The sequence below is a fragment of the Ascaphus truei genome, chromosome 3 (genome assembly GCF_040206685.1).
Source record: "Ascaphus truei isolate aAscTru1 chromosome 3, aAscTru1.hap1, whole genome shotgun sequence".
Classification (NCBI taxonomy): Eukaryota; Metazoa; Chordata; class Amphibia; order Anura; family Ascaphidae; genus Ascaphus; species Ascaphus truei.
This window is the reverse complement of record NC_134485.1, coordinates 229,391,951-229,418,752: the sequence shown is the minus strand read 5'-3', so window position 1 is coordinate 229,418,752 and position 26,802 is coordinate 229,391,951. Positions and strand designations below refer to the sequence as shown.

The 26,802-nt window shown below is 39.7% G+C and overlaps 1 protein-coding gene across 16 annotated transcripts in view; it reads right to left on the bottom strand.

Annotated features, from left to right (window-relative positions):
- DMD (dystrophin) overlaps positions 1-26,802 on the bottom strand; it is a 2,761,517-nt gene that overhangs the window by 1,956,031 nt on the left and 778,684 nt on the right. For all 16 annotated transcript variants that reach the window (XM_075590265.1, XM_075590266.1, XM_075590270.1 and 13 more), the window contains one exon: positions 26,167-26,285. In XM_075590265.1, coding sequence (XP_075446380.1) covers positions 26,167-26,285 — 119 coding nt within the window. The remainder of the gene's footprint in view (positions 1-26,166; positions 26,286-26,802) is intronic.

The window sequence follows — 26,802 nt, the reverse complement described above, 5'->3', positions numbered from 1 at the left end:
ATATATGTTTTGTATTAAATAAAGTTTATGTTTTAAATCACACACTAATCACCATAGGGTGAACTTGAGTGCTACACTGGGTTCTTTTCTACCCTTTCTACCTATTCAGTGTATACCCAGAGCACCGTTCACCGTTAATTTTCTATGAGGCAGCAGCAGTGGCTCCCCTATTACCTCCCCTGCAATCTATCCTAAACGCTGCTGCCAGAATCACTCTACTCTTTCCTAGATCTGTCTCAGCATCTCCCCTCATGAAATCCCTCTCCTGGCTTCCGATCAAATCCCACATCTCACACTCCATTCTTCTCCTCACTTTTAAAGCTTTACACTCTTCTGCCCCTCCTTACATCTCAGCCCTAATTTCTCGTTATGCACCATCCAGACTCTTGCGTTCTTCTCAAGGATGTCTTCTTTCTGCCCCCTTTGTATCTAAAGCCCTCTCCTGCCTTAAACGTTTTTCAGTGACTGCCCCACACCTCTGGAATGCCCATCCCCTCAGTACCCGACTAGCACCCTCTCTATCCACCTTTAAGACCCACCTTAAGACACACTTGCTTAAAGAAGCATATGAATAGCACTGTGGATATTCTGAACACATGATACATAAAGCTTGGCCCCCTTCAGACGCATTTATCAGAACTCCCGCCTACTGTCCCTGTACGTTCTCCCTACCTACCAATTAGACTGTAAGCTCCTCGGAGCAGGGACTCCTCTTCCTTAATGTTACTTTTATTTCTGAAGCACTTATTCCCATGATCTGTTATTTATATTATCTGTTATTTATTTCATTACCACATGTATTACTACTGTGAAGCGCTATGTACATTAATGGCGCTATATAAATAAAGACATACAATACAATAAAGAAATTGGGCCAGCTAGTACAGGAATCACTCAATGTGTAGGATTTAGGGCAAGTTAGCTTACTTGGGATCTTATTAATAGAGCTATTGATTTACGGTCATGATATGAAATAAAAAAGTCATAATTTCCGTCATCGTAAATAAAAAATGTGACTGTAAATTCGGCATATCTCTAACCAGAACTTTCTACTCATTTTTATCTTCATAACTAATGCAAAAGTGCCAGAGGATGCCTAAGGCATTTGTTTTAAAGAATTCCACTTACAATTATCCTGATGTTAAAATTCCTTGCACATAGCTGTGAGCCAATCTGTATGAGCGTAGTTTATTCTATATAGCTGAATTTATAACCTAATAAATATATAAATAATTGACATGCATCAGGTGGTTTGTCCCATCTGAATCAGCACTGCAGCATGCTAAAATCCAAGCACTTTCATGATGTAGGCCCTTTAGCAATCACAATTTGCATCAAAATCAAAAACCCATAGACTGCAAGTCAATTTAGTCTTCTGAGGCTGTTTGAAGTGACTTTCCATCAGACTGTTCACTCCTCTAATTGTGTTACTATAGAGAGAAACAGATATTGTAAGTCACATATTATCAAATATGATGCTCACAGTTGCTCTCCTTTTCTATGGATGTACTGTATTGCAATTGATAAGAAGAAGAATGACAGGACAGTTTGTACCAATGACATTGAGAATGTCAGGTAGGATAGAAGACATATCACAGAACAGGCATCACCTGTGAACTTAAAATAAATAAATTAAACTCTTTCCATTTCACAGAATATGATCTAATGGAATTACCTGAACGTATAAAAAAATCAATATCCACAAAATGGCAAATGCAATACTTCTAAAACTCAAAGACAAGCATTCCAAAAATACCCTGATTTGACAATTCTGAATATTAAGGATATTCATTTTACACTGGTGCTTCATAAAGGTCTGGTCTGTATAAATAATGCATTTGTAATTTTGATATTAAAAAATTACAAGGAAAATCTAGATACCACGAATTGGAGGTAAATTCCTACTTTAAGATGTATTACTGTGATTTATTTTATGGCATTTTATTTTTTTCCTGGAATTAGACATGTTTCCTTTTAGATACTATATCTAGTATCTAAAACAAAACTATATTTAATATAGAAGTATACTAGATACTATATTTTGATCTAATGTGTGTTTTTAAGAATATTAGGATTTTTAGCAATGTAAGAGCTCTTTTTAGGATGTGTTGTGTTTCTTAGTGTCATTAAAAACACTATGACAAAAAAATTAGGTAAAATGGCAACATCTTTATTAATAATTACATATACAGAGGTCCACCTACTCTCACTGTCCTGGAACCAGTTGGTAATTTCTCCTTGTCCTGAGATTCCGGTCACTGCTCTGTGTAATGTTGCAACGTTATAATTCCTTTGTTGCTCTCAGCCTGTTGCCAAATAACCTTTCCACTGGCTGAGTGGTATGATCTAGGACCCCTTGCTGTTGGTCTCTCCTTTCCTCTTTCCCTGCATGTCAGGTCATATCCCCTTCATCTTTCAACCAGCAACCTTCAAGAACTGTCATGTCCCCCATCATCGCCTGGTAAAGTTTAATATAATTTACTTTTCCCTGAATTAGTGCTACCTGTTACAGCCCCCCCCTTTTTTTATGTTGCTTATGCCTATAGCTAAAAAAGAAATGAAGGACTGGTGTGCATAAAAAGGGGAACGAGTTAAGATACCTGCCTCTACCACTTGCCACAGTGTTCAAGAGTCAGAATTCACACCATATAACTCTCCCTCAAAGCTCATGATCCTTTCGATCATGACTCACCCCCTATCATATTGGCCATTCACCTGGCCTGATGTCCACCAACCATAGGGTGGTGTCATGCCCACTGCCCTTGGCCAGGCATGCCCCTATAACAACACCCAGGACCATACATGGATTTGTGGTGAGCATAAATGTTACACATACGCCTTCTCCTTAAAAAACACTATGGGTAACAGGATAACAAATGCCTCCAAACAATCTTCAACTGATCTTGGAAATGTTGTTCTACCAGCACTTTCTTTATTCTTCTTTTTACCTTCCATCATACCCTCCTCCTTATAACCTGTTTTTAACGTCACCAGAGCCACATACTCCCCTTTCCATATCTTTTCTCTCATCGATATAGAGAGATGCATCTCAATGGACTTGCACCACATGTACGCATCATACACCCAATCTCCGGCTTATCCATATTCCCCACACTAATACACCCTCCACCCCTTATTTATTGATTGGACAGGGCAATCCTGCCCCCCACCCAACCTTAGTCCCTACACTCATCTTGCACTCCCCAACTCTTTCCCCTATCTAAGCTGGGCCCCTCATACCCTTCCCCCCAAAATTATATTCCTCCTCCCCCAATTACATACTCCATACAAACCTCCTGACATAGATCTGACTTTAATTTATCCAACAAACCTCATAACAGCAAAAAAACTGTCTTGCCGTCTGCTCAGCCCCCATCTTTTATTTTACCCACAGAAAAAAGCACCACATGCCCCTGCAGCCCCCTAGCTGATCTCCCTAAAAAATCCTAAAAAATGCTCCTGCCAGGATCACCTTGTTCCCTTCTTTATGGGATACCCAAGCCCTAATTCCCCAGATAATTCTCCAACTGACCTCAAGTCCATCTTTCTTGAAAGACCTTCACCCCTTCATTCCTATCCATCAAGGAAAAATCTTCAATTCGCAGTGGTTTTGGTGAGGCCTTCTGCCCCTGATTCAGCCTTTTATTCCTGGACCTGCCTCTCCTGCCAAACAAGACCACCAAATTCACCTGCTCCCTTCTAGCCATCTTACTGCTAGGGGCCACCCCAATTTCTCTTCCTCCATGACTGGTCTGCTTCAAAGTGACTGGGGTATATCTTGAAGGGGGCCTAGACATTCTTCTCGAGCCAACCCTCTTCCCCTCTGACACAGACCATCTTCTTGGATATCCACCTCCTTCTCCAGTCAATCCTGCAACACCTCCACTGCTTCTGACCAGCCATAGGTCTCTTATATTTTCTGCTGTACTTCAGCAGAGGCTGTGTCCCTGCTGTGGTGTCAATCTGAGCTTACTTCTGGATTCCTCACCACGTGGAACTGCCTGGCACACCTGCTAACAGAGCTTTGTCATCACCCACTCGATGTGCTCCTCCTCTGTCCTGCAATGATTCTTTATTTTTTTTGCAAGTAAGTGTTCCCCCCATGTTAACCCTATCCTGAACAAAGGGCTAGCAACCCCCGCCCCCCTACCCTCCTCATCATGCACACTCCTTCCCAATTTAAAGTTTCCTCCTCTGTACAGTTGCACCATGTTGTGTGTAATCAATTATTTTTGTACTCTATAACCTGCAGAGTAAAATATATTAAATATGAATGTAGAGGGAGAAAGGGGGTGGCCCGGGATTAAAGGGGTTACACCCTAATTGGCCATCCCCTGACCTCACCAGGGAGACAAGGGGTTAACTGGGCTGAGACCCAGAACTGTGATTTAACTCCTATTATGACATGTAAAAGTGTATTCCCCTGTTCCCTTGTTTTATTGTAACATCTGGTTAATCCGTGTCTGCAGCACACACACACTGGGATCCATCCGGGAGCACAAGGGTTAATAGTTGTATAGTGATTATAGCCCTTTGTGTAAATTTCCCGCCTTTTCAGGCACCATTGTGCAGGCTCCCATAGGCCGCCATTGGAACTCCATGTCTTTCAATGGTGAATCTTGCTGTCGAGTCCTGTTCCTGAGAAGACCAGCAGATAGCGTCCGAGAGGGAGAGCGGCGGTTTCCCATTGAAAGTCAATGGGCTCATTGACTTCAATGGAGAAATCCTCAAAAGGGCTTTCCAGGAACGAGTTGGCTGCCGTCCAAACTGCTTAACTGCAAAGCGGATACATTTTCAATAGGAGAGCTTTGATCACTTACAAGTCAAGTTCAACGACAAGTGGCGTGGGAATAAACAGTTCTAGGGCACCTAGAAATAAAATTCTTTCTGTCCCTAGTTCCTAGACCTCCCTCCACTCGACCACAACCGGGTCCCCGTATCCTGGACCCCCGATAAGGGTCGAACCGAGAAGAGCGGGCCGCGCCATAGGTTCCAATGGCGGCGGCAGAAACAGCTCAGGAAAACGGCTAAGTGTCAAAAGCTGAAATTTGGTAATCCATAGCTCTGGTTCCGGAGGGCCCAGGGGATCAGGGTTTGGGGTATCTGTAGCCACTGCTCCGGCATCACTGCAGAACCATCCTTGACCCTCTTGGACCAACCCGACGGAGTATGGACCCTCTTGAAAGTTCGGGATTTTTTCCCATAGACTCCAATGGCGGCCAAACCCCATTGACTTCAACGGCGGCATCGCCCCGTTGAAAGTCAATGGCGGGGATTCCTATAGCTGTTAACGGCGGCGGTTTGCCATTGAAAGTCTATGGTAGCGAAGCCCGTTGTTTTCAATGGGGATTTAGTGAAAAACCGTGATTTAATTTACAGCGGAGATTTGTGTATTAAAATGTGAATCAGTTTTAAGTGTATTTGTGTATCTCCAGTTCCTAAGGTCGTAGCAGGTCGCAAATTGGACCATAGCGTGTCCCAGTTCCGGCATTAAGAACTCGGGAGTTTGGACCTGCTGGACCCAAAGGAACTGGATATTTTAATATGTTCATGTTTTATCCAACATACTGTATTTCAAGGTATGGGTAAAACCCAGAGGAAATTCCTTTGCATACCAGGGTAGCATATGGCCAGAAAGGCGACCCAATGTCTAGGACTTGAGTATGTTTCAAAGGATTTTGTCACCTCCACTGTTTGCTTGAGGGCGGAGATTACTCAAACCAGAGCAGTCTTCAAGTGTTCCATTTCACACCTCACAAACAAAGAATATCCTGCCGGGGTTCCAAACTGGTAGACTAGCTGGCATCCCTGATGTAGAGGAGGGGTTATAGAAATGAGACCACCAGGGCTCTACTGCGCATGTACCAACTAACAGGGGGGCCAGTGTCAAAAAGTGTTCCCACGTTAACGAGTGGCTAGAGGTAATTGAAAACCAATCAATGGTACTCAATGTTAAGGATAGGGCACAAAAGGTTTATAAACTGTTGTTCCCCCTTTATCCTTTGTCTTTTAAATATCATCTGAATGCTACCTGATTGCGAGAGAATTGCTATGCTTCATACTTCTCATTCCCCAACCCCAAAGTAAGTGTACTTCTTGTTTGTTACTGTATTATTCGTGTGTTCACCTATCCAAAGGAATAAATATACTTTATTATATCTCAGACTCGTTCAGTTCAACCCAGTGATTTGTGTAACCTTTAATACCTGTGGCAGGCTATCGCCACAATGAATTTTTCATTTTGGTTTCCAAGCCACTTTGAAATGTGAATATGATAAATGGTCAAGAATGGGTTGCAAAACAGTGATTTGCACAACACTTAGCATTAGATAAAATAAAACATGTAAATGACAGCACTCCATGAATAATATTACACATACTTTACAGCTGTTATTTATATAACATATGTTTTTTTCCCATTCTGATAAACTAAAAAAATCCACTGCATATGGCATCAGAGGAAATAGTAACTCTTCATTCTAAACACAATCCCAAGTCTAGAGTGTACATACTGTACCTGAACTGGAGCGATTAAATGAACTGTTTATCCATGTACCTTACTGTAGCAGAGAGCTCCCACCCCCCATCCCCCCCAAAAATAAACTTTTTGGTGTATTATGTTTCCTCATAAAGATTAAACCACTTTTAAAATCTGATTGTTTATTGTGAAAAATAATGGTTTTATTTTTACTGCATCTTATCAAATAATTACTTATTTAGCTATTTGGCTAATTATGACATTATAGTTACTTTTACATACTAATCTGTGCAAAGAAGTGTGGATTAATAATTTAACTGTGGATACATTGGTGTATACAAAGTTCTACAAACTGTTTTATTACGGAGATATTATTCAAAGAGTGTAAAACCCTAGTTATCACTTCAGTTCTGGCTCTTTATTTGGCCCTTTTAGTACTGTATGTGTATAATTTGTTTTTTGTTTTCTTGTATTTCTTATTGCATCACTTAATGTCCAGGTTTGGCTGATACTGCATCAAACCTAGCCTACCTTATTTTTTTGCCTCCAGCGAAAAAGAAATTACAAAATGGTTGTTGAGCTAAGATGATAAATAAAAGATAGTAAATAGGCTACACATATCAATGTAGTCTGCCTGATACACAGTGTTAGATCCACAAAAGCTCTTGTTGCGTTAATAACGATTTTTACCAAAACTGGGTACGGCCGTTTATTTTCTTTATTTTAACGGGTATCCTCAAAGCTAATGATATGCAAAAATAACGTCAGTTCGGCAAAGTAGCAACGATATTAACACAGATTTCCATGTCTCAGAGACACGTTTCCCTATACACTGCACATGCCCAAATGTCAAATGTTTCCGTGCATTATTAACGCATGCTATAAAAACGCATTACTTGTGAGCCTTACCAAATCCTAATGCAAATCTTATTATAATATTGACAAACCTAACATTGTTACACTTCTTAACTTTCCCCATTATTTATAGTGCCCTTTCTTTATTTATTTTAATTGTACATTAAGAAAAAATAAATATGAATTATTATTGTTGAGATATGTATGGAAATACGTTATTGTACACCCATATTTAATACAGCCATTATTACATTACAGTATATACTGTACCATATTAGTTCACACAAACATATCACTTCAATCACTAAATATATTTGTATGATGCATCTAATTTTTTTGGAATGAATGAATTTCTGTAAATTCTATATGCAGTACATTGCTTTTAGGTTATTCCTAGAAATAACTCACTGATAATATGGGTCTGGCAGTAGGCAGCACCAGCTTTTGGAAGGTCTTAAATATCGCAACGTTATTCACATGCCCTAACATGGATGGAGGGCTGAGGATCTCCATTATTAGGTAAACTGCTCATTACCATGTGATATGCATATAAGTAAGCCAAATGTCCATTCAAATTTATCGATGCAATATTTTCAGGTGAATGCGAGGACATCGTAATGCTAAGACCCTTTGGGGGTACACATTACAGATATCAATACGTAAAATTACGATATTGCTACGCTAAAATTTTAATGCATTTCTGTGGATCTACACCATGGGTTGTTATTCATTAGAATTTGGTAGTTCCAATCAGGTTACTATCGCACTGAAATTTCTATTGAATATCGCAGTTTAATTAATAACCCCATAAACCAAAAACAAACCTTGTATGAACTCTATATATTGTATAAAAATTGTCTAACGTTTGCTCCAGGTTTTTTAAACATTCTTGCAGTTGAATTGATGTGAAGGCAAGAAAGATGTATAACACTAAAAGGGTCATAGAGGAACAGGTAATGAAAAAGAAAATACCTATTTTAAAAAAGAAGTTCCCAATGGTCTGGGGTATAAAAATAATGGCCCTTGGGGTACATTATGGAGACATTGGTAAAACACATTTCATGATAGGATTTGCAAAAGGAGAGCGGAAGTTGGATTGCATAATTGAAAAGGTCAACCAAGAAGTGCCTCGGGAGCCATACAAAAATCTTTACAGGATCAGCAGTTTTTATTTGTTACACATAAGTATTCACACAAATTTAGAGCATTAATGAATTTCCTGTCCAATAACCACTTTAAATTCTTATTTGCTTTTTTGCTTAATCTCTCACTTTCGAACTGCAAAAAGCGCACAGACATTTATAAGCTATGGATTCTCATTCAGTTTTCATTTGCTGCTACTAAAAGTAAAGGTGACCATACTGGTTTATGTATCAGCGTAATAGAAAATCATAAGTATTTAACATTTAGGATAACAGTGGATTTATTTTTCATTTTAAAATGTTGGTACATGCTGTAACAACCCAATAAAACGATGTTCTCAACTGCCAACCTGTATTTGTAATATTACCAGAGGAAATTGTAGTTGTATTAAAAAGTGAGCAATCAAAATGGCAATAACAAGATCTATTTGCTAAACAGAAACATTCGTCATTTTTGCGCATTAACCCATTTTACTAGTCTGATCAATCCTCGTTGAAATGTGAAATCATTAAAGGTGGTGGATGGTTAAACTCCTTAGTTAATGCGATATTCACTGGCAAGGTACTGGTGCTTAACATTGGCAGCACTCATGTAAACCCATAAATGAGTCGATCAAGCTGCCACTAAACCCGTCCATCCCTCACAAACAAATAATAAAAAAAAGAACTCCCGAGGAGTTATACTGTATTTCAAAAGGATGATCATCTCTATTCTGCCTAACAAAGCTCCTTTCAGGTTATTATCAGTTAATGAGAGTGTGGTAATCCAAGCTATTTATGGTAACTATGTATTAAACTACAAAAGTTGACCTCAAGTCATTTAAATGAATATTGCCTCATAAGAACCATACAAATTTTATTTTCTAAATTATATTATAGTTGAAGAAATAAAAAGTACTTTTAACATTTATAAAACATTTTAAGTCAGCTACATTTGTGTAGCACTTAATAATGTGCTGTAACTTGTGAAGTTGTATTCAGTACACAATTTTGGAATTGATATTAAATTCTGAATTGATAGACATTACTGGTAGGGTACCGTGGTTTTATCCAAAAATACATAGCAAAATAAATATTAAAAAAAGTCTTCCTCATTAGTTGCAGAAATGTCTTGTTATAAATGGACGTATTCTGGAAAATGATGCAAAAGCTTGCAGCTTATTTTTTAATAGATAGATATCTTTGATTTCCCGTTGCATGCCTGTTTTGATCCAGTCATCTGAAATATTCTAGTCTGGAGGTGACATTTATTATCACTGCAACTAATAAAAAAAACTATTATCCCCTCTATATATTATAAGTAAGCATTAAACCAAGATTTAGTGTCTTGTCAATTTCCCAAGTTTTTACTAACTCAAGTTGAAAAACTTCTGCTGCAAAAGTGTTAAATATTAAATTAATGGCATGACATAGGATCAACAATTTCAATAATTCCGCTCAAACATAGATGGAAGCAAGGACATGCTAGAACACTAATTTCTTGATCTTAAATACATTGATTTTTCCCACCTTTGAAAAGGTTAATCTTCCTGGAATAATTTGAACAGCGCAAAAGCTAAAGACTTTGTAAACCAAAAAAGGCAAAGTGCTTAAAATCTAAAACACTCTTAGCAGTTAATAAAATTACTGTAACAAAGTATAAATATGACTTGTCTGGTACATTTGAGGGTCTTTATTTCTGAGGTTAATCACATATTTTAAGTTAACTGAAGACCTCATAGCGCAGAGTTTGCATGACTGTGGATCTGAAGACCTTTAATCAATGTTGTCAATAGTTACTGAAGTTGGAGAAAGGAAAAGGGCAATGTAAAATTCAATTTTTAATTGTTTGCAAATAAGCATAGTGCTTTGGAATGGTGACCGGACATTGCTATCAGCAATAGGCAGGGATGATTACTCAGAAAGAAAATTACTCGGATGCCTTGCTTCAGAAATAGAGCCTGGAAAACAAGTTTGGACTGTTGACAAACTTTCATCTTATAGCCTATTCTTATGTTACTGTAGTTTTGTGAGACATACAGGGGTATAATGAGATTACGCGGCTCCAGTTTTAGCCTCTGACAAAGTTATATGACTTGTTCATTTCTGCTTTCAACTACCAGAGATATAATAAAAAATAAGGATTTAGTTTATCTCAGGTCAAAATAAATATTTGCATAATCTGGGAAGAAAACTAACTGTGGTGTGCCTAGGAGCAAGTCTACAAAAGAAAAACATGTTGCGAGAATTTTGAGCAACAATATTGGACAAGGGGAGGAATTAATCAATAATAAACATACCAATAAAACTATTACAAGATCTATAAATTGGACTGGTTGCCCAATCCTACTTTCTGGTACTGGTAAGAACAGGCATTTCCAGCAGTTAAGATGGGTTTTCCCACCCCATGGTGTTGCATTTCAGTGAAAGTAGGAGACGGTGACATCAGGCCTGGGCATGTCCAATTATGGGACAGACCTGGTGCCCTCCTCCTGGCTGTATTAAAAAAGGAAGTACTGTCCCAAATTCAGTAGTGCCTCTCCCCACTTGAGAGAGGCAAGGTTGCACACAGGTAGCAGGAAGGTCGATTGGTACGTAGAATCGCGTAGAATCCCAAAAAGCACTGACAGCTCACCAGAGTGGGGAATAAAACTATTTATTGAAAACTACATAAAAGGGAACATATGAACAAACAAAAAACCTAATACATAACTACCCTACGCGTTTCAGGCACCTTAGTGCCCTTTCTCAAGGGGAATGGTGGGGACTGAATGAGTGTCAGATATATATAGCCCCTCCTGTCTATTTTAACACACAGCTGAACAAAGTTAGTATCTTGGTAAGTAGTAACACCTGTTTGTATCTGGGAATGTACAATGAAGTTAAGTGAATCATCAACGCAATACATCAACTTATTAATAGAATAACTAAATCAATGGGTATTAATTAGGGACCCTATGACTAAGACATCTGGTACACAGTTGAAATATGATGAAATACAATCCCATTACAGAGTCTACAGAATATAATACAGTCAATTGGGAAAGAGGGATAGGTGGGGATTAGATACAGAAGGAGAATAGAAGACACTATACTGATAATCAGTAACTAACAGTTAATATAATTGATGAAAATCTTCATCACTTATAGTTTAAAGATGATAATAAATGACAATTAGCTAACAGTAAATGTTAAACACAATGGTAAACAATTGAACAATAGTATATAATATTGAAAACTGAATTGACCATCAAATGTATAGTTGTTGGTGAATTAAACCAGTCTAGCATAACAGAAGCTAATCATGAAAATACCAGAAGTGATCCAAGTGGTCATGTGACGATGTGGAGTATAGTGATAATATTAATTGGATTTGTATTTGATACCATATTGAAATCATAGGAAATATTTGAGATCCCACTCTGTGTTTAATCCCTTAGGGATTAATGTATCTAGTGTAAAGATCCAGTGGGCTTCTCTGCGGTAGAGTGTGTTAATTCTGTCACCGCCCCTATAGTGTATGGGTATCTGTTCTATAGCTAAACATTTGACATTTGTTAGGGTGCCATTTTGACAGACATTAAAATGTTTTGATACAGGATGCGTATCGTCTTTTTTGAGGATCAATCGCATGTGTTCTAGTATTCTTAATTTGAACATGCGTGTAGTAAGGCCTATGTATTTTTTGTGGCAACCACAGATAAGCATGTATATTACGAACTCTGTTCTGCAATTCAAAAACATTGGAATAGGATAAGACCTAGTATTGTCAATATTTGTGAAGGTAGTAGATTTAGACACATATCTACAGATTTTGCAGCGTCCACAAGCAAAACATCCTTTGAGTTTTGGAAAAAACTCTTTTTTGTTGGTTGATCTATCTTTTTGGATAACACTGGGAGCTATAATGTTACCTATAGTTTGAGATCGTTGGAAGACGAATCTAGGTTTGGTGGTAGTAATACTTCTGAGGAGGGGGTCTATAGTAAGTATGGACCAATGTTGGTTCACAATATTACGAATAGCCTCTGCTTGCCTACTACATTTTGTGATGAAGTAGGGGGTACACAGGTAGCCTGACGTTGGGGCCTTCCCTATTCCTCTCCCCCTTGGGGGAGGGTGAGTGTAAACCTATACCCTGACTCCTGATAGGGGAATCAGGAAGAGCTAGGACAGCTGCAGGAGCCCTGACCTGTAGTGATTGTCCAGGGACCATCATCCAGTGAATAGCTGATCCTGAGTAAGCTGTGATTGTGCAGAACACTGCTGTGTTGAGAGTGGGTGACCGTTCCTATTTCTATATACCTCCTGCTTCGGTGCGATCTTACTGGGAGGAGAGGGAGTATTTCTACCATAGGATATCACCTCCATACATCTTTGAGCCTGTGGCAGAGCCTGTGGCAGATGGAGGCACTGCACTGCTAGAGAACCATGTGGGTAATGTACCCCAAAAACCTGATCCTGTGTCCCACTACCAGCGGCGGACTTCTCAGCCCTCCTGTTACCAGCAGGTATCATGTACCACACCTACGGTAATGGCCAAATCTCCCACCGGGTGGGGGAAACACCGTTACATAGTCAAAAGAAAAAGAATAATAATTAAAAAGTAGCTTTAGAAATCTGACCTTAAGAGAATTAGTACAAATAAATACTTGAAGTTTTCAGCCTTATTAAAATGTTTGGGTATTGTGACATAGTCCCAGGAAAATGGACAGTTTTCTGTCTGATTTATAGAAGAAAATGCAGACATAGCGTGGATGTGATCTGCCCCACAGATTCACAGTCACTAATGCTTGTGGATAGGAAATCCATACCAGACTTTACAATGGTTCTGGTTTCCCTCACTTGCTCTTCTAATTGAGGAAAAGGAGAATATATTGCAGTTAAGTATCTTGCTTCACTCTCTCTCTCAGAGCCTGGAGGCTGGGAGGAAACTGCTGCTCTCCAGGATCCAGTTTGGGGCAGACAGCCCCCTCACGTGTTGCAGCATCTGAGAATCTATTGGGACGCTGTCCCCATCTGACAATTAAGGATTCAATGTCATATCTGTGTGTAATTTAAAGTTGGTAACTGGCTTAACCAGCCAACATTGCAGATAGGGATATGCATCTGAGTTAGACTCCTGACAGGAGTTGATGTTTCTTTTTATAATTTCTTTTGTTCTTAAAGTGACGGTGTTTAAAATGTTTAGTGTCACTAATGGAGAAATAAACCACTAAAGGTTGAGGGCTGAGTGCCCCTTGTGTGTATACAGATGTTTGTCCCCCTTTTATACAAATTAAACCCTAGAAGAAAGTCGGGAGGAGCCTGGGCAAACGGCAGCACTACATAAAGGGAGCCGTTTGCCATAGTATTTACTAATATGTAACATCAAGTAGATCATAGATGTATGGTAAACTGTGCTACCAACAGTCAACTTTATGTCAGTGTATGTAATAGTGTTGCAACAATATTGACATGTTGATTTCATTGATGATGCCTAAGCTACCATCAACTTTTCTATAAGTGGCCAGCATATTTTGTCATGATAATTTAAAGATTTCAAAATACACCGTGAGAAGAGTGAGAAAGAACATTAACTACTGGTTGCTGTAATAGGGGGAACATATTACTGACAGATATTCTGAGTAAAGAGACAGAGACAAATTACAAAAGCCATTATGAAAGCATGACACTGGCTTCCTATCAGTAATAATGCTCTACTCTTAGGCCTGGTCCCCGCTGGCTACTGCTGCAGCACCCGCTGTGGCGGACGCTGCAAGGATGAGCGCTCTCCCCTCAATGGCGCCGGGCCCGCTGCGAGGGGGGGCCGCAGCGCTGTGGCGAGAGTTGCTCCTGCTCTCAATAGAATTGAGAGCAGGACTCGCTACAGAGCGCTAAGCCACGCCCCCCGGCGGTTCAGCCAATGGGGGCGAACCTGCCGGGTGACATCATGGCCGCGCCCCCATCACTCCCCTGCCACGCCCCCCCCGGCCTTTTGGTCTGCAGCTCCCTGCAGACCGGGGAATCGCTGCACGCGCCGCCAGTCTCGCGGATGCGCGTGCAGCGGAGGTACTGGGGCCTCAGCCTTAAGCAGCACTCTTAGCATACACAGTTGTAAACATTCTGTAGTGGAATAATACATGAGAAATTATGCAATGCCTCAGGGATATCACAATTGTTGGTGTATTGTTTCATATCTGATAATCAAGGAGATATAGTACAATGATAAAAGTTAAAAAAAATGCTCAATTTGACCCAAAGCTCTGGATCCTCTGTTGCTTGAACATTGTTCTGTAGTAAGCATTTCTTATTTTATGTTCTTCCGATTGTTCGAAGCTGTCTTCTTTTTTAATCTTCAGCCCTCGGATATGGACTCCACCACCATTTCTGCGGAAGACATATCATAGGGACACATAGTACAGTAACCAATAACATTGGCTGCTGTACCATGAACTACTCTCCATGTATGATAACATCACTGACTTGCCAACCAGGGGGAACTGACGATTAAAGAAGACGGCTTTGAAGAATAAGAAGAAAAGAAAAAAAGAAGATAAGAAATACTTACTACAGAAGAATCTTCTAGCAGAAAATCCAGGCCTTCTGGTCAAGTTGAGGATCCATCATCGCAGGGCTATTGATGGGATGGATTACATACAGATCATCAGGCCTGGATTGATTTCTTTCTGGGGGTTTATTTTTTTTAATCTTTTTTGGGCCATGGAACCTTTAATTAATTTGTATTGGTTCCAGGGAACTACAGCCCTGAAGATGAGGATGGCCTTCATCTGGGATGCGGTAATGGAGAAACTTTTCCTATAGCTTCCCATTCATTGCAAATGTGGCTATCTACAGTAAGTTCCATTGAGAGGGCCTAGATAGCCACAGTGACAATTAATACATTTATATTTACAATCTACTTTTAAAAATAATTTTGGAATATATTCTTAGTAATGTTAATGTATGATTTTTTTTTAAGACTTTCCGGTGTTGCTACTTATAATGACCAAAAGCTCTATTAACCACATTTGGTTAATGGGGCTTTTGGTCATTACTCTACAGGGTAGGAGTGCTTATGTTTTCTAGAGGGGTGGGTGTTGGGTCTAGTTACCTAGGGTAGAGTGATTAGGACCCTCAAGAGAGGGGGTTGTGATAGAGGTTAACCCCTTGTTTGCCTTAGCAGTTGGTAAAGAATTGCATGGAAATGCTTTACTAGCCATGTAGGTAGCTGAGGGTAGGTAGTGTAGTTTAACTAATATCAATCCCTTTGGTGTCTGTATGGTACCTTAATAGTCACAGTCATCAAAGGGGTTAATGTAGTCTCTACTATATCTATCTAATAATCAAATAAGGGAGAATAATATCCCATCCCTATGGAGAAGGATGGCTCAGTGAGTAAAGACACTGACTGGCACAGAGTTTGAAGCAGGGGTGCCTGGTTCAATTCCCAGTGTTGTCTTCTTGTGACCTTGGGCAAGTCACTTTATCTCACTGTGCCCAAGGCACCAAAAACATAGATTCACAGCTCCAGGGACCTGTGCCTACAAAAATGTCTCTGTAAAGTGCTAGGTAAAACTAGCAGCGCTATACGAGAACATGCTATTATTATTATGGTAGAAATATGACATTACCTCCCTTATTTGATCGCTATGCGGTAATTAACAGCTTATTATCCGGTCCATTATTTAACCCATTGTGATTTGTCTTAAAATATCGCACCCAGGATATTTTTACCATAATTGTTGACTTAGATCAGTAAAAGCACTTATTGTAGTGGATTCTGATGACTAGGCGTGAGAGTGAAAACATTTAAACAGTTTGATGGCTGAGAAAAAGTTTTATAGGAATCTTCCTGGTTCATATTATTGACATTGGACTTGAAGTGATACAATAATTAAATGTGCTATACTGTATTAGTGATCTGGGGTTACTCTAGAAACATACAAGCAAAGTTTATAACAATAGTTACAACTAAGAATGTATAATATTATAATTAAATAAATAGAATATTCCACTATCTGGAAGATGTTTAAGGAGCTATATATTTGTCCATGCCTTTGCAGCGTACTGAATCTCTTGTATTTCCCAACCTGGTGGGAGATAGCCTTGCTTGGAGGGCCAAGAAGACTTGTAGGGGAACTGAAATGACATTTACACAGAGTTACAGAAACTGACATAGACAATGTAGGGTACAGTGTCCCAAAAAAAAGAGAGAGGGGTTCAGAGACAGTGACGCATTTAAATTGAGCCATTTAGCTGCCCGTACTCTACAAAGCAGAATCCTACTTTTTTTAAATACGATATTTTAGGGAACCAACTTCAAAACCTTAGTCATATTGATTTATGCAATGAATGCAGAATGGGAATCCCAAAAGCAAAACAAATGTTTTTGGTGTGGCCAGTTTAAAAGGATCGGCAGCCAATGCTATATATTGTAGTCACCTTGGGACACTTTAAGATGTGTAAGCCCGCGGCCATAGTAAGCGGGATGGCACCCAATAACGGGGTCTGTATCTTGGGAAGCAGGGGCTCCCGACCTCAAATCAACGCGGTTCTTCTCCGGTGACTCCCTGCTATTACACTAGTATTAAAATTTATATTAAAACAGCTGCTAACCACAATAAACATTAACAACGCAACAATACTAATTCCTACCTCCTCTACCCTCACATGATGGAGGCCAGAGGCCGCAGGTGTCCGGGGTCCTCAGGTGGTCCCCTCGGGTGGTCCCCGCAGGTGTCCGGGGGTCATCAGGTGGTCCCTGCGGGTGTCTGGGGGCCCTCGGGTAGTCCCTGCGGGTGTCCCGGGGTCCTCAGGTTGTCTCCACGGGTATCTGAAGGACCTCGAGTGGTCCCCATGGGTGTCCGGGCATCCTCAGGTGGTCCCTGTGATGTCTGTGGGCACTCAGGTCATCCCCGCGGGTGTCTGTAGCAATAAGCTTGAGTATAGATATTGTATATATATATATATATATATATATATATATATATATATATATATATATACATGTAGAGGTATCAGTACCGTGTTAGCCGAGCTTCAATAATCAAAAAAAAAAAAAAAAATAGATGATACCGTTCTGTGGCTAACGAAATGCTTTTATTTGTGCGAGCTTTCGAGATACACTGATCTCTTCTTCTGGCGATGTTACAATGAATGAAGCAAAAGGTAAACTTAAAAACAGTGTCTCTTGGAATGTTATCTGTGCTGTTCCTTCCCCCGGTGTGGATGTGTTTTATGGCTAGAGGTGTTAAATGGTTACTGAAAGCAAGTGAAGAAAGAGTGTGTATGTGTATCAGTGTGAATAAAAATGAATGGAGAGCCCACAGTATATACAGTGCTTTACACAAGGTGTGTGTGGAGTGGGACTGGATATAAATGGTGTGGGTGGGTGTGGAAATGTGAGAGTTAGTAGCACAACTAAAAGTGTGTGTGGATACTTAGTGGTCCCTATTGGTGTATAGGGATGGAAAAACAAGGAGTATTAGTATGTGTGAGAGACAGCTGTGTGTGCATACACATAGCACAGTATGTACAGACATAGCCTTTAGCGCTTATGGGACGAGAGTTCACTACTGTCAGTAATGACTCATAAAATTTCGATCTCTGTTTAGGCCACTGCTAAGTGTCCCGAACAGTTGCATAAATTTGTATTCATGCAACCGTCTCTCTTTCGGGGTTTTAAGATTACCTTTGAGTATGGCAACCCTCAAATCGTTCATCTTATGGCCAGAGTCAGAGAAATGTTCGCCAACAGGACTGTCTCTTGTACCGCGTGTGATGCTGTGGCAATGCAGGTTCATTCTCTTGTTTAGCCCCTGTCCTGTCTCACCTATGTAGTAGCAGCCCCCTGGGCATTTCATGCACATGATGAGGTACACGACATTGCTGGAGGAACAGGTGAACCCTCCTCTGATTTTGTATTCCCGATTCTTGTGTGGTATTTGTATTGTGTCCGCTGTGTAGAGCATTGCGCAGGTTTTGCATCTTGGGTCCTGGCATGGTTTTGTCCCGCATTCAGTTGTACTGCTGAATACTTTACTCCTCACCATAATATTCTTGAGATTATGGGGTTGTCTGTATGATAATAAGGGTGCTTCAGGGAAGACCTGTTGCAGTCTTGTATCTTCCTGGAGGATGGGTTGTAGTTTCCTGGCGATCTTGCGTAGGGCTCCTAGGTGTGGGTTATATGTGACCACCAAAGGTACCCTGTCGCTTGTCTCCACACACACTTTTAGTTGTGCTACTAACTCTCACATTTCCACACCCACCCACACCATTTATATCCAGTCCCACTCCACACACACCTTGTGTAAAGAACTGTATATACTGTGGGCTCTCCATTCATTTTTATTCACACTGATACACATACACACTCTTTCTTCACTTGCTTTCAGTAACCATTTAACACCTCTAGCCATAAAACACATCCACACCGGGGGAAGGAACAGCACAGATAACATTCCAAGAGACACTGTTTTTAAGTTTACCTTTTGCTTCATTCATTGTAACATCGCCAGAAGAAGAGATCAGTGTATCTCGAAAGCTCGCACAAATAAAAGCATTTCGTTAGCCACAGAACGGTATCATCTATTTTTTTTTTGATTATATATATATATATATATATATATATAATTGTATTTCTTCTGTTTTTAAAAAAATCAGTTTTAACTGCACTGTAGCTCACACATAGCACATATAGTACGCCTAAATGTTAACCCCTTAGGCACTGCATCCCATGCTGTTGACTATATACTTGTTTTGTTTTCACTTTTCTCCCTGCAGGGGAGGAAATACAGAGGTCACATTATAACACTGGTAGTGTAAGTACCTGCTGAAAGGGTTTCCTTTGATGTGGTTGCAGTTTTGAAATGTTTCTGACCAAGATTGAATTAATTGACCCATATAGATATAGTAAGACTTAACGTCTTTTGTGCTGTGACCACCAAAAGCTTAACGCTGCAGAGGGTCTCATTCAGAAGCATGGACCCACATAGCGCGATCACGGCAGACACCATCCCCACCGCCGTAGACTTTTGCATTTTCATCCGCGGCGCTGGAGGCAGTAAGTCTTGCTACATCTGTACTTATGAGAAAAAAAAACATATTGCAATTCCTCAAATAATTGCTCACATTGTATGTGCATTGGGGTTTCTTTGTTACTGGTATTAAATAAATCATCTGACCTGAAGAAGATGGTTTGTGGGTCAAAATGTTGTCATCGCTATTTATCTTTTTTGCATCTAATTGTTTTGGATGTGCCTTTATTACTCTTTTGTTGCTTTGTTTAAGTTTTCCTGGTTTATATGCTTTTATAACGCGCCTCTTCTTTCCTTTTTGGGTATCTTGATTGCTGTTGTTTTTTTTTTGTGCATATTGTATATTAGTTTGAGCGCTACATCCCAACAGTACTAGGATTGCTTTTCAACATCATGAAGTGGTTGTAAAACCCTCATGTTGCTTCCCTGCTTGGTAATTAATTATTTGTGATGGCTGGTTATATATATGGCCTGGAGTGGCAAAGTGACAGTACTGGAGCTATTTTATCACCCTGAGCCCAGTAAATTGTCAAAGGACCAACAAATTATGATACACTAAAAAGGAATCTAAATAAGACATTGTCATTTTGGGTACTTTAAAACAACATTTCCTTGCAGATATGGGAGTCAATTTATTACCAGTACTGTGATCTGAAAGCATTAAAATTAGATATGAACTAATTTCAAATTGGTAGTTCTTCTGGTTAAACATAAATAATGGGAGACTTCAAGTGTGTTGCATTATTAAGAAGGAATCACAAGAAAACTATAAAGGACCCTTGTCCTTAGATAAGTGCATGATAAAAGTGTACCAGTTGCTTAACAAATTGTGCTACCTGATGCTTGTGTTTGGAACTTTAAATCTAAGTTACAGTAGTTGTTTTTCAAATCATTGCATTGTAGTGAATTAACGCAATATCATTTATTTACATTCTCTTGCTTCATTTCTTCAATTTTTTTTATTTAGAAATTTTTAAAGTTTTAAATACAATATATTTTATTGTCAACCTATCCCCCTCTCAATTCTTTTAATATCCCAGTCTGCTGCTGCAATTTTCAGTCCTAATAGATACCATTATATTAATACAATGAGTCCACGAACTTTTACGAAAAACTGTGGACATACAAACATTTGGGCACACATACTTGTAGTAAAGCAAGTGAAAAAAAGTTAAACTAGAAGATGATGTTAATGACTTTTCCTGCTATACACCTGGTTTACGCTTGGCCTACTACTGGATTACTCCTACTGTAATTCGCTTCTGACCCGATCAGACATTTAACCCGGAAAAATGCTTTCTAATTTTTTCATATTAAATTTAAAAAAGCAGAAAGTCCACTGTGCTTCTGTTCCACCCAATGTAAACACTAATAAGGGAACCCCTGCTAAAGAAAAAGACTCTTAAAGGCAGCAGTTTATATGAAAGTTTATATGGGAGAGAGGGCAATTTAGAAGGGCACAAGATTAAATAAACGTACCGAACCTGACAATATGCAAATGGAAGAAATCTTTACAGCTATGGTATTTTTTCTTTTTACCGAGACTCTCCACACATTAAAGTCTCTTCATTTAAAAAATTTGATTAAAACCTGACTTACTGCTTTACTTACAGTATATCACACCATTGCACAAATGTTTAAAATGATATCAGATGTAATAAAAATGATACAAGCAAAATGTAAGTGTAGCCAAGTCCCCTTGGGCTACTAATTCTCTTTCCCCTCTAGCCCTGGAAGTCCCAGTAAAGAGTGGGCAGTGTTGGGAGCAAATCCTGCAGGGCCTTGTTGTATTGTTATATGTGTTATCATCTTATAAAGTTCAGGATTAGCATGGTATTACAAGGGGGGGCTATGACTGATAGGAGGCTGGCTTACTAGCCACTCCCCTGGGAAGGAGGGGGTTTCACTCTAGAGGTTAGAGTAAGGGTTCTGGGAGTTAGTTCTGTGCTGCCCTCCCAGCTATGAGGACGCAGAAGTAAGTCTCTCCTGGACAGGAGTGGGCCGACGCCTTGCCCTGTTAGGGGGTAGTGTATGCTGAGGAGGGGTTCTTAGGGCCTCCTGACTGGGGTACTGCCTTCGGGAATGGAACCTGTAATGCTGTATTGAACCCAATAAACTCCAGTTATACCATCTCAGGTGTGGTGTCGTGACAATGAACATTAAAAATAGTTGCCTATGAGGTTCATCCTGGCTGCACCAGGATTCTCCTGGGCTGGAGGTGCTGCACTGACCGACGAACCATCCCTGATAGCCTGTCCTGATGTCTCCCTATACTACTGTGGAGATCTCAGGCCTTATGTGAACAGGTATGCACCAGCACCAGAATACACCGGTAGCTATACAATCTCACTTAGGGTCGAGTAAGAGGGGCTACATGAGCATGGCATATAAGACATGTATTATCTGCAAAAAAAACTTGTCCAGTAATTCAGCATGTAGCTTGTCCTACTGACAAGACTGAATAGAACACATGTGTTCTGAACTGACTGTAATTCCCTATATACTGTAGGAGCCTAATATTTCCGTGTTGTCCTGGAGGCTAGGCAGCTGGTGTTTATGAGATATGCTGCTTGTTTTCTTGCTAACCTGCCTTGACATTAAGAGGCACATTCACCAAGCTGCGATTAAGAGTATTGCAATGTAAACTGCCGTTGGAATGAAAAGGCATATGTGCTAAATAGAGCTAAGCGGTAAGGGACCTTGAAACAGTAGTCCATGCTGCTTTTTGGAGCCGATTTATGTTCCCCGAGCTCTGGGTCAGCCCTGGTTCCCAAAATATAACTAGTTTTGTCCACTGGACAAGAATACTTAAATGTAAGGGCTACATTTCTCATGGAAGATCTAGTAGTTAACAAAGCTGTAGTGAAGAACACTTGCCTGGGGGACACTATATGGGGCTGGGGTCAGGCTCACTCCAACGGCCTAAAGAAAGCTTCAAGGTTTACTACGCCACTTTGTATTCATGACCCCACAACCATATTTGTAATTTTCTTGTGTATCACACTAACACCAAAAAAGTCAAGCATTCCCATATCCAGAGGGCCCCTGGAGTTCGGGGGACCACAGATCATCTCCAGGGGACCCCTGGTTCAGGTGCAATAATAAAAAAAGTCAGTACTAGCACAACAACATGACCTTTAAATATATCCCTTTATTCATTGCAATATACCATATTTAATACATACATTTGTATGACTTAGTGCTGCTTAGTAAATCGCGGTCCAAGCCAATATTGACAATATTGCCAGTGGGCATTGTTATTCATTGTGATGGTGGACCCCCCTTTTCAGTGGAAGGGATAAGATATAAAAATGTACAAAGATTTATTTTTTTTAAAGTAAAAACAAATATTAAGAAAGAGAATTATCCAGGATTGCAATTACGCAGGTGAGAGTGGATTTTTTTCTTTTAAGGATAACTTTAATCAACTGAAAATATGTATTTAAAAGTAGGACAGAGGTTTGAGCTGTAACTCAAACCTCTGTCCTACTTTTGCTTTGGCATTTTCTTAGAAAGCGTATAGAAAAGTTCAATTAATATTGTAAGATGAATTTTTAAATGTACTTATGCGTCTTGGAAGCTGTACTTTTTCCACTGAACTATTTTGTCTTCCAAATCACTAAAGGAGCAATCCAAGCAATATCCTACATGTGTGTTTTCTTTTAAATAAATCAGTTCTATAGCACTAGATAAAACTTACAACCTTTTTTTAATTACAAAAAATTCAACTCTTGATGCCATTTTGAATGAGCTTGAATATACAAAGCATTCTTTGATTCTTATAGCTGGATTTAGTACATCTCCCAACCACTCACCCACCCCGGCCCATGCACCCCCACCCTCTACCTTTTGATTGGCACAGTGGTACATCATAGCCATATAATTTGGGTCATGATATGCCACTATAGCCATCAATGGGTAGAGGGTGGGGGTACTTGTGCCACGGTGGGTGGTTAGGCCTCCTGGGTGAGTAGCGGGTGAGGGTGGGTTAACCCCTTAATTACTATAGCAGTTATTAACCGCTAAGGTGATTAAGGGGCTAGGGGCCATTATATTGTATTTTTTCTTGTACTCTTGCTGCCAATGGAGCACATGGACTTGGAGTATGGTGATGAGGACACCCTTCTTGATGGGAGGGGTAAGTAGAAGATTTATTTTCTTTATTTATGCTGGCTGGCTAATGTTTGATTTTGAATGGGCAAATTAGCTATTATGCATATCTGGATTATAGTAATTTTGCCCATTACTGTACTGTATATGTTATCAGCACCCCATAAAGTATTCAAATTGTTATTAAAATCCTGCCATCGCTGGTGAGATATGCGCAGGTAGAGGCGCCTCTCTCTGTGCAGCTCTCTATGCTGGCCCGCCCATATCGCTGCAGATCCACAGGCGAGATCTTTTGAGTGAGGCAAATATCACATCGCTGCTCCTCGCCAGTTTTGGGCATTTAGCTATCGCAGGTCTTCAGAGTCTTTCTGAATACCATGATAACTACACTGACAAAGCTGGCGGCGTAACAGGCCCAGTGAGACGTTTTATGAAGGCTACTAGCATAGGCCCTTTAATCTCTTCCGATGCAGAAAAGCAAAAAATAAATAAAAATGTAGAAAAGTGGTGTTTTACAGCAGTATTGTGCTCCGATATTTCACAAATCTCCCTCAAAAATGATAACCTTTTTGCAACAGTGATGATTTTCATTCAGGTCCAATTTTGGCATTAAATGTTGTAAATTTCTAAAAACAGTTATAAATGGAAAGTGGGAGGATATTGACTCATGACTATAGGCCCATACTTACTGTATATCAGCGGGACTATACCAACTATGATAGAGATAGAGATACAGATTTCAATACATATACAATATGGAAATTAAAATGATACATTGTAAAACAATAGGATGTAAGACCGTACTAGGTTTAAATGATTAGAAACTTGGTCTACTAAAGCAGTTGTGAAACAGACCAACATTACAAAGTAACATTTTCATTCTTTGCTCTGACCCTCTTTAATATAATTACACTTCCCATAACCATCGACACAAACTTATTTTTAACTACAGATGGGCAAAACTAGATGTGTGAAATCAGAAGCTGCGGGTATTGTACATTCCAAAACCAAATACAAAGCTAAAATCTTAACCTAAAAATGATTTAGTTCCAAAATACCAAAACAAGTGCCCACCTGTAGGTGTTACTCACTATATATATATATATATATATATATATATATATATATATATATATATATATATATATATATATATATAATGATTTAAAGTTTTTAATCCTTCAGAAAGGCAGTTTTTAATATTCCTGTTATTGCTGTAACTTAAAATTAAAAGAGAAAATAAAAAAGGGTGGGATGTCTGGTTAAGACAACGGTATAAGGTGGTTGGTTTGGTTATGTAATATGCACTGTATGTTTCTCACAGATAGCATTGAGGCTAGTGGTCAGATTGCATTTGGGAATGAGGGATCAGTTTCCCAGTGTCAAGTGGAGATCTGTGGCAGGAGTGCATCCCAGTGGCCGGAAAAGCAGGCAGTAAGCAAAGGCATAGTCGGGGTCAGAGGCAGGGGTCCAGGGCAGGCGGCAAGGTACAGTAGTGTAGTCGCGTCATGGGAAGAAGTCAGAGGCATGTGGCAAGGTAGCATAGTCATGTCATGGGCAGGGTTTGGACGCAGGGGAGCATAGTCGGGTCACGGGCAGAAGTCGGAGGCAGACAGTGAATGGGCGTAGTTGGATTCACAGGCAGAGGACAGGACTGGGGCACAGAGACAGGACTAGGACAGGGGCAAAGCAACAGGGCACAGCTTCAGCAGAGACAACCACTATAAAGAAGCATCTGGCTGCAGGAACAGGAAGCTTACAAAGGCTGGTCTGGTGATGTCCTTCCTGCTTGCCTGGGGGGCATGTTATATATTTCCTGCTAAGCCGTGGCCCGGTGGGCTTTGGGGTTTATTGGTTGTAGAATTTGTTAACGCAGGTGTTATGCATTGTTACACTGCTATTAATAGTCTGTTATTAATAAAAGCTATGGCCATTTGACCCAATTTTAGTTGTCCTGAGTCTTTATTGCTTAAGGGAGAGTTTTTTTGTTTTATGGGGGGTGTGAACGGGAGACCTCCAGCATCATCAATAAGGCTTTACTGCATGCCAACGCTCTTCTGAACTACAGACTATTGTGCACAAACACAAGACTATTGCACCCCCCCCCCTCCCCCTGTCTCCCTTGGCATTTTCAAAAATGCTCTAAAATATCTACTTTGGCAAGGGAGGGAGACAGTGAACTGTGCATGTCACTCTGAATGTGGTACGTAAACATCTAACATTGTTGATTTCCTGCATGTTCTCTATGACGCATTATGCAGACCAGAACCAGAGAAAGGTGCTATTAGAGTTTTATCCAGAGGAGGCTGCATGAATAACTCCACATTTCTTTTAAATTATAGTAACTATAAAGGAAAAGGTTATTTTAATTACTTGTGCAGCTCTCGAGAATACATATGTGAATTAGCAGCAACAATTGAAAATTACAAAACACCCATGACAAACAAGACTGTACAGTATATTGCGCTCATTTTGTATACTATGTTATCTGGAACAATGCATCTGTTCTGAGCTATCAAGACCCACTGGACAGGATTTTAATGGTTATTGAACATTTAAATGCTCAAGCTTGTTTACTCACCATCAGGATCAAGGAGACTTGCAATTCCAAGGTGTCGGTGGGCAGTGTTAAACGCATGATCTAGTCGTTGTATAGCAGATTGTTGGCAAAGTACACTGTTCCACTCAAACAGGTCTGGTCTGCAAAACAAGCATCATTTAAACATGCTAATATACTTTCACAATTTATGTATTTATAAAATGTTTGACCAGGAAGTAATACATTGAGAGTTACCTCTCGTTTTCAAGTATGTCCTGGACATATTTAATATGACAAATAATACATGGTTACAAATACAAGCCATTTAAATGGTCACATTTTTTTCAAAGCATGTACATATGCACCAGCAGAAACCTAGCACACCTTTCTACTGTACCACAAAAATGTGCAGCGAGACAAATACTGTAGTATCTCTTATATGTTCAGGTACAGTGTCAATGATTGGCGGTAATTAATTAGCCAATGTTGTAGTATGCCTAGATTTTCTGGTCCTTGTGGATTTCGCATCCTGACTAAAAACTTGAACTTTGAAGTTCAACCAAGACATTGAAGTATTGTTGCAGAGCAGTTTAAATTGTGCTTAGGGAAAACAAAAGCAATAAAAATTGACAAAATGTCACAAGTAGGCAACACATATCAAATACTCAGTATGCAGCA